This window comes from Nothoprocta perdicaria, unplaced genomic scaffold, assembly GCF_003342845.1.
Source record: "Nothoprocta perdicaria isolate Ctin4 unplaced genomic scaffold, notPer1 scaffold_27, whole genome shotgun sequence".
Lineage (NCBI taxonomy): Eukaryota > Metazoa > Chordata > Aves > Tinamiformes > Tinamidae > Nothoprocta > Nothoprocta perdicaria.
The window spans coordinates 2,609,931-2,623,941 of NW_020455499.1; the positions used below are offsets into that span (position 1 = coordinate 2,609,931).

Genomic DNA, 14,011 nt, shown 5'->3' on the forward strand with positions numbered 1-14,011 from the left:
CAAAGGAAAAAGGGTGAGGGTGTCAAGGATCCACTCATTAAAAATGGCAGACTCAGCTTCTCTGGTTTGCTCTCTCAGCTCTAYCAGTAATTAGGCTGGTTCAGTGGTAGAAGAGATTATCGTGTATAAATTGACTGATATAGTTGGATTTTTCTCCTGTGACGTTTATGGCTACAGTTGTGTACATAATAACAGTAGATTTAATTTTACATTTACCAGGAGTAAGTAGTTAAATGCAAAAGAGTATACAGGAGGATGAGGAAGGCTTTCTTTCCCTTTTGTCCTTTATTTCTTTTCTTTTTCACAAATCTAATGAGATATTTTGTGATATTAAAACAATGAGTATCTTTACTTTTTATATTCCTAAATAAGTCATCTTTTTGTTTTATTTATTTTAATTTAAAGCTGCTTTTTCATTTCTACTTTGTCAGTATGTTATGTCAAAATGAAATGCTAATAATCTACTTAAAAGCCATTAATTCTAGAACCTTTAAAGATGCATGGACTGCATTTTGGATGCGTTGCAGTAACTTCTCTACCCTAAAGACAGAAAATGAACACTGGCCTTCTATAAGGGCTAAATTAAGTTTTATACATGTATATATTACAYACTGATGTAAAAATTAGCATGTTGTTGCTAAGAATCTGGAGGCGATTTTTGTTACATGAAACATGAAATACTGGTCAGGCCAACTAGTGCTCAGCAAGCCGAGCTTGTGTACCCAATCCGTCTTTATCGTAACTGGTAATAAAGAACCCTCCAGGCTTGACACACTGTCATGACAATTATTCTCCAGGCGTTGTATAGTAGTTGTCTCTGTCAACCCATGCGGTATGGAATATTTTAACTGGCAGTCTTCCAAGAGCGAGCATTAATCTCAGCATCTCTTCTCACAGTCCCTAATCAAGAYATTCCTGGCGTGATTGCACTGACATTGTTTGAAGACTACATCTACTGGAGTGATGGGAAAACCAAATCGCTCAGCCGTGCCCACAAAACCTCTGGATTGGAGAGGCTATCCCTGATTAATTCATGGCATACCATAACGGACATCCAGGTGTACCATTCTTACAGGCAACCTGATGGTAATTATTCTGTCTGTGCTTTCCATACTGCACATTTCGCTTGGTGGTTTCTTATTTAACAGAAGGTTATGTGTTCAAAAACATTTTTGTTTTGTTTTAGCTTTTGGAGTTTTCAGATTAACAACAGTAAGCGTAAATCTGTCATTAATGTTGTAAATCTTGATGCTGTTAAACAAATGTAATGCATCTCGTTCAGTGGCAAGATACAAATTTGGACTCAAAATTAATCTAAAGATCTTTTTATACTGACTGATACTGACCAGAAGTACATAAATGTAAAATGACAACATGGTTCAAGTTACCAGCTGTTGAAGTGGAAACAATATATTACAAAAACATTTAATGGTACTGTTGCAGAGGTAGGGAGTGTTAATACTTACAGAAAAATACTGTTAAATATTTGCTGGACTGAGTGTCAGAGAATTCAGGTACAGTTGTGCCCAGTCTCCCACTGTCCATGGGTTTTAATTGTAACTGAAAAAAGACTGATTTAGATTAGCAAATTGTTGTCCTGTTACCAAAAAAGATACTTTTTTTTTCCTTTCCATTCTTTCAGTGCATGAATCTATATATATAGTAATAATTAACTTTTGCAAACAAACAAAAAAGGAATTTATAATTTATAAGTAAAGGAAAAGGTTGCCTCTTAAGGGATTTTTGGTTGCCCTAGTAGAAAACAGTCATTTACGTTTTTTTTTTTCTATAAGCCAGTGATGATATTCTTTTTTTATTCTGTCCACAGTATCTAAACATCTGTGTGCCGTGAACAATGGTGGCTGCAGCCATTTATGTCTTCTAGCCCCCCAGAAGATGCATACTTGCGCCTGTCCCACCAACTTTTACCTTGCTGCGGATAACAAGACCTGCCTGTCAAACTGCACTGCCAGTCAGGTAGGTGGCAGGGGACTAGTTGTGCTACGCCGTGTTTTCTCTCAGTTTACAATAGTGAATYCTGGTGAAAGAAAATCCTTCTGAAATGGGAAGCATCAGGTCAAAGGAAYTGAAGAGTCAAAGGCATAGGTAGCCTTTGTCTGCGTCTGACGTTTCAGGTGTTTTCTCTGAAGGATTGATAATTGAAAGCAGATTTGTGAAATGCCTTTTTATTTTCCAGAGAAAGTGGAATTTGTTCCCATTCAATGTTAATGTTTCTGTCATAAGAACAAATAAAATTAAGCTCACAACAATTGCTTTGAAAATATATTTTTATAAAATATGAGGTGTAAGAATATAAAGAAGAATGTATAAAAATGATTTGGGGGTGTTCATGCTGGTCAAACTATTTCCAGTCCCCCTGGAAAAGGGACTTAGTCCAGTTACTAGATTGAGTTCATAGGATTGTGTAATAGAACCCAGTAGCTTAAAGGGGAATGATGAAAGATGCAATTATTTAACAATTATGTCAATTGAAACATTGAATTCTTAATGGGAAGTGGCTTCCCCATTACTTGATATTAGTATTTGGTATTTTTTCTGAAGATATAAAGTAGATTAGCTAGAACATAGAACATTTCTTTCTTCTCAGAGAACTCCTTTAATAAAAGGCTTTGCACTGTTTTACTCAGACAATTAGGTTAGGAAGATTGTAATAGTACATTTGGCTTTTATAATCTGTAATTTTTCTAGATGTCCAGCTTCACTAAATGTGTATTAATGACTCCTTATGACGCCCTACATCATGATGCATTTTTCCTGTATTCATTAGGGAAATGGCTTTACTGTTCATTTTAAGGAGACAGTGGTCATCTTAATTTATCATTGATGTTTTAAAATGATGTATAATTTCATATAACTAATACTGTTATTTCAGAAGCCCTCCCACTGTCTTCTTCAGTTGCCCATGAGGTAGTGTTTTATGTGATTTTAATTTCTTCATCACATCATTTCTGTTGAGACTCACTGCTTATTCCTTTACATTAAGTGATGAACAAAGAAGGAATTTGTAAAACAGAATGTTTTTTTTTTTTACGTAATCTTTTTTCTTCCCCATTTCCAGTTTCTCAGATTTCTCTCAGAAATAACCACAACCTTTTTTTTTTTCTTTTTTTTTGTTTTTGTTTGTTKGTTGGTTTTTTCATCAAATTGAAATGTAAACTTACTCCATGGTGAACTAAGATGCTAACAGCAAATTGATTGAATGCCTCTACTCTTCACTGGTAGTAGTCTGAGCTGGAGGATGGATCCTCTGGATCTTGGATCCTTCAGGAGCAATATTTTACCACATCTGGGTGCCAAGAAGGAGAGTGACATTATATAGAAAATAGCTGTTTGAATACAGACAGTTGCAATTTAAAATAGTAGTTTTTAGGTCTCCTATTAAGTCTCTTCATCCAGTTTTGGAAAGTGGTTATTTTATAATCCAGTGGAAGAGAGATCAGTGCCAAAAATATACTCCTGTAAGAAAATTTTTAAGGCTCTTCTGTTTCTTCAGATGATGCATTAAAATTGCAATTGCTACTGTGGTGTGATCACCATATTAACCACCCATTCATTGGTAACCATTTCTGGCGAGAAGTTATTAGATGGTTGATATGCCGGTCTCTCAGGCTACAGATTCTCAGCTGCGTTCTTAAGACCCTTCTGCTTAAATGCATGTGTTTCAGTTTATCTGGAAAAAGAATAAAAGTCTGTTTCAACAGCCTGCAAAGACTATCTGAAGTAGTTTCTCTGAGTGTTATAGTAAAGGATCCAATCATGCAGTAGGTAAGCCTGTATCGGTTGAAGTAGGAATCAGTGCGGCGATATCATGGAAGCTACAAGGAGTTGTATCAACAGGAGTTGTATCATTCATTGCAACATATCTCCAAGGATATTTTATAAAATCAACAGTCAGTGGTGATCAATGGAACAATCATTATATTGTTCGTGTTAAAAAAAAAAAAAAGTTCATATCAAAACTTTTCTTCCCATTTTCTTTTCTTTCACAGTTCCGCTGCAAAACTGACAAATGTATTCCATTCTGGTGGAAATGTGACACTGTTGATGACTGTGGAGATGGCTCTGATGAGCCTGAGGAATGCCGTAAGTGTATTCTGCATTTGGATCCGTGTATATATATGTATATACATATATATATATGTATGTATATATCCATATATATATGTAAAACAATCTGTTTATATTACACATTAGGAAGCATTTTTTTTAAAACCTTTTTATTTTGCAGTATGGTTTGTTTTCCCAAGAAAACAAGCAATACAATTATTTTGTTTATTATCTCAAGTTTGCAAAGAGTACAGGCTCTTTCATTAACTGTGTATTAAGTATCTCTGAAGAAAGATCTTTGGAAAATTGCAAGAACATGTTTCTCATGTTTTAAATCTTAATTTGATCCTATTTAAGGTTTAGCCCAAGATTTTTATCTTARAGATTTTATAGAATTCTTTCTTAAAGTTTTATAATTTTATGCATATTATCAAAGGAAARTTTTGAGAGTTAAATCTCACCAGTCCATTATAAACAATGGCTATGACTTTACACAAAGTCATAGAATCATAGAATCATTAAGTTTGGAAGGGACCTTTAGAGATTGTCTAGTCCAAACCCCTTGCACACGCAGGGTCACCTAGAGCATGTGGCACAGCATTACRTCCAACCGGATTTTGAAGATCTCCAGAGGAGACTCCACAACCTCTCTTGGCAGCCTGTTCCTGTGCTCTGTCACCCTCACTGTCAAGAAATTTTTCCTTAACTTCCTATGGAACTTTYAGTACTTTAGTTTGTGTCCATTTCCTCTTGTTCCTTCTAGTTTCAAGCCCTCCTAATCAGGTTGGCCAACCTATTGGCAAAGATACGCGAGCCCCTCTTGCTGAGGTGCTCTCATCTTTCCCCACTGGAGGTGTTGGTCATCAAACAGTGTCCTATGGTCATAGAAACCAAGACCCTGTTGCCAAGACCAGGGGCGCAGCCAGTCGTTAACCTGCAATATCTACCTTCTTCTCCTCTTACTCATTCCCCTTTTTGGTAGGATAGAAGAGAACACAACCTGTGCTCCCAGGCCTTTGACTGCCATCCCTAGGACTCTGAAATCTCATTTGATATTGCTTATTTTCCCATGGCGTCATTAGTGCCCATATGAAATAGTAACAGGGGATAGACATTTGGACAAGCCTTGGCAGTCTCTCCATGACATCCGCTATTCGAGCCCCCAGCAGGCAACAGACCTCTCTAGATAAGGGACTGTGTCTGTAGATTGGTGCCTCTGTGTGAATGGATGCAGTTCATTGCCTAACTTTGCTACAGTCGATTCAATGTGATGCAGAGTCAGCAGATCTCGTTAGCCATCTATAGGATATGTCATAGGCTGCTGTGGTGTTTTCCCATTGAGTTTTAGACCATTTAGTTTGAAGTCAATTACGTTGATCTTTTCAGCATCTCAAAGCATGACAGCAGTGATGGTAACTGAATTTAGGTTTACTTAGATATTAGTAAAATACTCTTCTTTAGTGGGATGATGCTGTTTCTCTAGGACTAGTTGCAAACTATTGCAGCAATATTACATAATCTGCATAAAAGACTATCACAGTATTCTGCCCTCAAGCTTATCCACACAAAAGTCCCTGTAACTCTACTGTGTATTCCACAAGTCTTTCAGCTAAGTAACAGTTCATTTGAATTTTGCTTATTGAAATCATCCATGCTTTTGCAATTTTACAGTTCTTTTTCTTTTCCTACTGCAGAGGCCTTTCAGCTAGTCTTTGTATATATAATCATTGTACTTAAAAGTACATCTTAAGCTACAATATGTTTATAGAGAATATTTTTCTGGGAGCATACAATTATTTGTTCAGTAAAATGTCAGTGCCTGTAAGAATGAACAGTGGTAGATCTTTCATGGGAAATATATTCAAAGCTGAATAGAGGGAAAGAGATATTTCTTAAATACTGATGTTAACGGAGACGTTTTTATCTTTAATAGCAAATCTCTGCTGTTTCCATAGTAAGCACCAACTTATAACCTACAGAAGATTGTATGCTCTATCATTCATTAAATAGAGGAGTTATACCAGAATCTAAAACTTGAATTTAATTTTTTTTTGAAATATATTTACACTTAAGTACCTGCTGTCTGTTCAGGATGGGACTATATAGCCAAATACAATAACTTAAGAATTCCTGTACTTAGTCTGCAAGAGAGGAACAACGCTATTGACATTTTATTTTTCATCTGCAAGTACGATAGCAGTTTTCTTTCTTTCTTTAGCTGAATTTAGATGTCAACCAGGACGCTTCCAGTGTGGAACTGGACTTTGTGCTCTTCCAGCCTTTATATGTGATGGAGAAAACGATTGTGGAGACAATTCTGATGAACTCAACTGTGGTAGGTGATTATATTTGGTAGAGATTTCAGAAACGTGCTGAACTGATATTTAAATGCCATGGTTTAAATTCTGTCAAGAAACTCATTAATACTTTTATTCTCTTAACTTAAGACACACACGTGTGTCTATCAGGTCAGTTCAAGTGCACAAAGAATCAGAAGTGTATTCCAATAAATCTGAGATGCAACGGACAGGATGACTGTGGTGATGAAGAAGATGAAAGAGACTGTCGTAAGTAATATTTAGAGAATTTTGTTATGCGGGCTGTTGTTAGTTCTAAACGTGGAGCTGAATTCACCTATGTAAAATAATTTGAGGAATATGCAAAACAGGTAATTCGCTGGATTATTTCATGTACAGTGCTACATATACGACTTAAATGAATGTATTTTAACTTCATTTTTTTAAAGAAAAGAGATGTAAAAAGTAATTTCTAGTTTTAATTTGAAATCTTTTTCTTTAAAGCGGAAAACAGTTGTTCTCCAGACCATTTCCAGTGTAAAACTACAAAACACTGCATTTCTAAACTGTGGGTATGTGATGAAGACCCAGATTGTGCTGATGGATCAGATGAAGCTAACTGTGGTGAGTATGAAGGCAGTCTTATAAAAGAGAGAGCAGAGTTTAGAATGAAAGCTTAGCTGCAAAAATAGATTAAAATCTAGTATTTTCCACACCAAAATCTTTCAAGATCTTTTACTTGAATTGAGAATTTACTTTATTGAATCCCTTACTGTAGCTTGACTTTATTTCCCTTTCCTATTTTAACAAAAGTGATTTCACTTATTATGTCTTCTTTCAGTATGTGATAGTACCAATATAACATAATTGTCATATCTGCCTCATGCAGTTCTTGTTGAATTGAAATCTTTACATGAATAAACACTTTTTATTACAATACTGTCTTATTGCCCGGATCTGTAAGTGAGTATCTCATCTGGAATATACTGACAATCTTGATTTTTCCTACAGAATTACACAGTTTCCATTGATTCTGTATACTTTCCTGCCACTGTAGTTAATAAATAGGAAAAATGTAATAATTTGCTGTAATTGCTTAATAATTTCACGAGGTCTTGGTTGACTTTTTTTGATTTCTACTTTTTCAATTTACAAGAACTATTTTTATAAAAAAGAATCTTTGGTAACATTAAATGATAAAGTTACAAGTTGAATATAATAAAGATCTGCATATGCTGGCAGTAATACTAACTTGTAATAGTTTATAGTTCATTCTGAAGATGCTTGCAGTGCAAAACTTCTAGTATAAAGGGCAATTCCTTTTTCTTAAATGCTTCACTGGGATGTATTTTGCTTAGTCAATACTTGGTACTATGTATAACTGGGGATACTATATTGAGAGCATTTGTTAGCATATTCTGAGTGTATACAATCTTCTGGTTAGTTTCTGACTCAGATAATTAAAATAGAAATAGAAAATGTATGCATATTCACAAGTATGGAGCTGAGTACTCCTTTTCAAAGAGCAGTAGGCTGAGTCAGTTTATTCTCTCTGCCCAGACAATTAAAGATCCTCTTAAGTTTTGTGAATCCTTACTCACGATTGGAATTTTTTACATCTCAAAAAGCTGTTTGATTAGAATATGAATAAAGCTATATTTAGCCTTGAAAAATAATTATAGCCTGCTTTAAGGGTTATATGTATTTGAGGTACTAGCATAATGCATGCCTGATTTCTTTTTTAGCCTGAAGACTTAAAGCTTTGTTGTTTTTTTTTCCTTTTATTGATGATGGTGGCTGTGTTCCATAAGACTTTTGAAGCATGCATTATATAAACTTAAACTTTCTTCAGCAAACTGAGAATTTTTTGCATCCGGTATCAGCAATAGCCTTGCCAGGCAGCTGAGTTGATCTTCAGGCAAAAGCCAGGGTTTTCYCATGTTGGATTCTGTCACTTATAGATGTGTGCAAACGTGCATCTATTCACACACCCACACACCCCTACCTGTCCCATGGAATTAAAATCCAAAATCTGCAGCCCAGTGCAATTAGTGGTCAAATTGAGATTTTACTTCACTGGCATTGGGATTAGAATCAAGATACTTTAAAGATATAAATGTAACTTTTTGTGATTTTTTTTTTAGTTTGTTTTGTTCTTCTACATTCAAACCTTCATCCTATTTTTTTTTTGCTTCTGCCTCATTTGGAACTATTTGTGAAAGGAAATATTAGATATGGCTGCACAAAAGATAGATGGGAACTTATGCGCTGCACARAAATCTTGAAAAAAAGCACTTTGCCTGTAACAGTAAACCCATTGATCTCTTAATAGTGGTAATTTGAAGAGAGAAATGTGAAAAKGGAGTAATCATCATTTAGTGCTTTAACTTTAGTTATTACCTAAACTTCCCCATTTTAAGGCAGCTTCATTTTAAGAAAAACATAAAGCAGGTTCAGTATCGAAGAGAGGTATAAAATGACAAAATGTTCATGTCTATTTCTGCTCTTCAGGGTTCGACCATTCAAAAAAAATAAGATACTACAAATTTTGAGTCCAATAAACATGTCTTTCTGAGAGATCAGGTTTTTATTACTCAACTCTCTATAGTTTTCCTTTTTGTTATATCTCRGTTCTGCCATCCTAGTGTTTTCCTGTGCTGCTATTTACATGAAGAAAAAAAATCCAAGACAAGCAAATCTGGTTTATAGCAGACGTTGGCAGCTATAAGCTGCTGTGAGAGATCAGTATCATCCCAAGGGAAAAATGAAAGCTTAAGATTTCTGAAGTGAAGAATAAAGAGCTTTCCAAACGTCAAAATATTTTGCATAAGAAATATTTTGATGTGTATATTCAATTAAAAAAAAAAAAAGGAAGAAGAAGGATTATTATTCAGTAGCTATCATAAGGTCAGTCTATACTCAGGTAAATTTTTAAAAAGGCAACACCTGAAAGTGGACTTGGCATCGCTGAGAAATGGAGAAATCTGTCTGAAGCATATGAAAAGATGTATTGTATGTTTATTTTTCCTAACTGATAGTTTAAATAGAAACTATAAACACTCTTCTAATATTTTATATTATATATGTATGATATGTGTATATATCTAATAATATATATTATATATGTATTATTATACACATATATATGGAGATACATAACAGGTGACCAGTTTAAGTATTTGACACTTCATGGTGTAAGGCAAGCTTGTGTAGGGATTGTCGTAACTGAAATGTAAAAGAGGCAGGAATATTGACTGCATCTTAATTTTATTGCCTTCTTGAGGAAAAAAAAACACAGGACAAAAATATTATGGGGAGAAAGCTACTTGTAATCACAATATTGGCAAAAAATAGAGAATAAATGTAAAAAAGCACTACTGTAATTACTAAATTTTGAAGTATGCAGAACTGAACTAGGCACACCATTTACCTTCACTAACTTGATATCCAGCAATTGCTTTGATTTGTTCTAGTTACAGAACGGTATCTTAAACAAAAACAAACAAAAAAACCCCTAGCAGTTTGGGCTATAGCAACAAATCTAGTATCAATAATTCATGATGTGTTCCTTTCTATTCCCAGGCAGAGAAAGCAGGTTGATTCAAGCTGGGCTCAGTCCTTCTTTCTATCATTTATTAGAACTCATCAAGTGGCCTGATAGCAACATGAGTCTGAACTGACGTGCTATGAAATAGCCTAATGGAAAGTTAAGAAATTCCTATTGAAATATCAGCAGAGTGAAATGTAATTTTAAATATGTCATTGAAGCTTTTATAAAGAAAGCATATTTTAAATGTGCTTTTTTTTTCAACAAAAATGTGTCAATGATATCATTTCGGTTTGCTTCATCTCTTCTGTTAGGTACCTGAAGGAATTACATAGAAAATAAAGAATACAAATAAACAGTCAGCCAGTCAGCTCCTTGCTACTGCAGGAGTCAAGAGTGCTCATGCATCCAGAAAAAGCTTTGCCTACAGTGCTGCTATGTATACAGAAAAGCTCAATGAAATTGTACTATAGGAAGAAAATACATGATCTCAGTTTAGATTTACTTGCCCTAAAAGTTTGACTTTATATAAGTAAACCTGTATTTTCTAACGACTGATAAAATATAAATCAAAAGGCAAAGTTACCCATTAGGTATGACTAGTCTTGATACTTTGCATGGCATCAGCGCTGTGGAAAATACATATTTTATATTTTTGTTTTATAATTACCCTTGTAGCTTACTGATATGTGATCTCTCATAGAGCAAATTTGCAGTAAAATTCAAGACAAGTCAGTGTTTTGGGGTTTTTTTTTTTTTTGAGATACAGTGCATTTTTCTAACCTCTCCTCAAGCTAATTTGTATTTCACTTTTGAATTTCATACTTTACTGTAAATGTTAAGTTATTATAGCAGATAGCAGTGTGTTTTAAATATTTAAATCTCATAGCATCATCTCATGTAAAAATTGCTTGAAAAAACATATTTCTCAATTTAAAACACATTACAATTTTGCTCTATTTTTTACACTTCCAAAATACATGTTCTGATTATTATCATACAATTTATGAGCATATCTTGTTYGGTATGAAGGAATCAGTAGAATCTTGAAGAATGTGTTGGGGTTAATTATTTCTGAAAATACCATTTTAACTGTTATAGGTGCTCCTTCTAAAATATCCTTTGTAATATTATCATGTCATTGTTTGGTAGCAGTCTTTCCAGAGCTGAGTCTTTGTAATGATATAAATGACAGTCTTCTTAATTACAGATAAGAAAACTTGTGGGCCTCACGAATTCCAGTGCAAAAACAACAACTGTATCCCAGATCACTGGAGATGTGACAGCCAAAATGACTGTGGTGATAATTCTGATGAAGAGAACTGTAGTAAGTAACTTGTACCTGTGTGTGTGTTACAAGGTGCAGAGTCAGTTTAACAACATATAGGGGGAAACTTAATACTGGTAAAGCACACAACTATGCTTTCTTAGAAAGACCTCTGATGAGCTGAAAATCACTTGACCASAATTGAAAATGTCTAATGTTCCAACTTTATGTCTGTCTTCCATCTGTTGCTCAAGTCCTCCTTTTTTCATTCTCAGTTGTAATTCTGTGTGAAAGAACTATACAAGAATGCCYAACCTATGACTTCTCAGCGACCTTACAAATTCAGAAAATATAATAAAAGTATCATCAGAGTTAGTTGCCTTTGTTCACATTGCTATCTCTTAAATGTCATATTTCTTATCTCGGAATAAGAGCTGTAAAACCTATTTAATGTTGCCTTAAGGGATAAACGTTTGCCAAAAATAGCGTTTGATCTAACACTATCTGCCCATTATATTCTGTGTATTCCTTAGGTGACCTGAGTTGTTTGTATCTTCTAAAGTCCACTTTCCAAGTGTTTAATCATATAAAAAAAGAAGATCTTGTTGTTGAAAGTAACTTTGTAATAACACTTGCAATGAGTTAATTTAAATCTGTTTTTTTTTTTTTGTGAAGACATGACAAATTCTCAATAATTTGCTGTATCTCTCAATGGTTAGAGATCCAGGAAATTATTATTTTGGTGGAGAAAATGTTGAATCATCCTGAATATGAATATATATGTAYATATCACGTATGTCAGTATATATATGAATATAAATTCATATTTCCTGAGGAAATAGCCTAGAATCCGTAATATAAAGTGTTCTCAAAATGAGCAAGTGCTGTATACTCTTTTCTCCTATCCAAGACAGTCTCTACGCGTCCTCAGGACATTCTGAAGACTAGGCCATTTTGCTTGAAAAGCTGAAGTGGACTTGTATGCCTAAATTTAATCAGTATCTGCCTGTGAAAATGATGCAAGTTACAGCAATCCCTAGCAGCTCAGTGACCGTAGGAGAGTATTTCATCTAAAGGGGAAAATGTCATGTCAGTCACTCAAAGCCGTCTACACTTGTATCTCAGGGGCTTGTTTTGACACACAAAAATATTCTTATCTTTGTGTGAGATTGTATTTTTGAATTGATTATTGATCCTTGTAAGATTTTTCCATTTTCATTTATAAATAGTAAGAAATGATGTTATGTTCATGTAAAAATGATAAAGAAAGAGGCATTGTTTATCCGTATAAAGCCACATGCCCAGATCATTTTTAAAAATAGGAAAATTAAAAAGATCTACTTCCTCAAATCTGAGTATTTGCAAAATAAGTATTTTCAATATTATTATTTCAAATTTATTATTTCAATAATATTATTATTATTGAAAATTGCCATATGTGAAGCAGGGTTGATTTATGATCTAGCATATTTTRTTTCCCTAAACTTTATTGCTAATGCACTGTTATACAATTTTAAAAATTACTCAAGTAACACAAGAGTAATCTATCTTTGGTTTTGATTGTTAAGCTTGCGATCTTTTCATTCATATCAATTATTAAGTTATCCATTCAGTTGTTGGCTGTTTTCTAGTCTTTCGGCTAAAGAAATCCATAGCTAATCATAATGGTTGGAATTAGTGAGTTGAGGGTTCCCAGACATCCCACGTTCTTCAAGCAAGACAATCATTCAAACTCTCCAAACAAAATTTATCAAATGTAGRCATTAAACAGAACAGTAATGCATTGTAATTTGCGTTTGCTTTTCAATATTTTTTATTTTGCTTGTCAGATGCATACTTTACTTCCCAACTGTTGAATTCCTTATTCTGCCATCCAAGTACAGTAGGGTAGCTGTTGTTAAATTTCAAAACATTGAAATTTTGTGAAAAGATAGTATTGTTCAGTTGTTGAAAGTGGTTTTAAAAAACGCCTAGTGCTTATCCAGCTGCGTGCAAATATGCTGTGCTCCTTCCAAGGGTGGCAAAAATTACTGGTGAAAATGACACCTCCTGCAAGGATTGTGTGTCGGGAACAGTCTGATAGCAGCAACTCCCAGAAGGATTAGAGAGTCCTGTGATGGGGAGGCTGGACAAGGACAGGGCTCTGGAGAGAGCTAGTGGGACCTCTGCCTTTGCCTACTCTCCTTAAATACCAGCACACAGCAGCTAAATGTTCCGGGGAATTTGAGTAAATTTGAATTTTGGAAGACCTTTTTAAAACATTAAACCTAATGAAGGCTGCCAGCTGTCAGTTGGACTCTTTCCCACATAAGTGAGAGTTATTATTAGGAAGGTTAAAAGATCCATATTGAGTRAGCAATAAACAAAACGGAAAACATTTCTAGTTCTAATAACTGATTCTTTTCAGTTAATTAGTATCTTGGAGGGTGCTTTTGACAACATGTCACGTTGCACCAGGCAAAGGCAAGTTCACTGCTTTGGTACCGTAAGGTGATGTGCACCAAARGATTCTCCTATGTGCATCTGCCAGGTGTATGTCTAGACTAACAGAGAGCAAGTGCTGGTTTTGTTTTAGTTAAATACAATACTAAAGTTTATTGCAGAAGGAAAAGTCTGCATTTAACACAGTATTCACTATATGAAGAAAAGAACTACAACCACCTACTTACCTTGTGCCTACAGACATTCATTTTGCAGGAGGGTCTATTTTATAACTTTTCACTGTATTGTAATGGAGAATTATAAAGAAGGATTTCTTTATTTTTGCTTCCCATTCTATTTTGTCACAATAATGTGGTTTCCCTGATGTGATATCAATATGTTAAGCTGAGT

The 14,011-nt window shown here is 34.5% G+C and overlaps 1 protein-coding gene across 1 annotated transcript in view; it reads left to right on the forward strand.

The window, feature by feature from the left end:
- The window catches only part of LRP1B (LDL receptor related protein 1B), a 264,021-nt gene that overhangs the window by 184,165 nt on the left and 65,845 nt on the right, over positions 1-14,011 (forward strand). Inside the window, exons 59-65 of the mRNA XM_026040854.1 lie at positions 898-1,086; positions 1,829-1,977; positions 4,011-4,104; positions 6,287-6,403; positions 6,516-6,635; positions 6,870-6,989; positions 11,123-11,239. Of these exons, the coding sequence (XP_025896639.1) occupies positions 898-1,086; positions 1,829-1,977; positions 4,011-4,104; positions 6,287-6,403; positions 6,516-6,635; positions 6,870-6,989; positions 11,123-11,239 (906 nt within the window). The remainder of the gene's footprint in view (positions 1-897; positions 1,087-1,828; positions 1,978-4,010; positions 4,105-6,286; positions 6,404-6,515; positions 6,636-6,869; positions 6,990-11,122; positions 11,240-14,011) is intronic.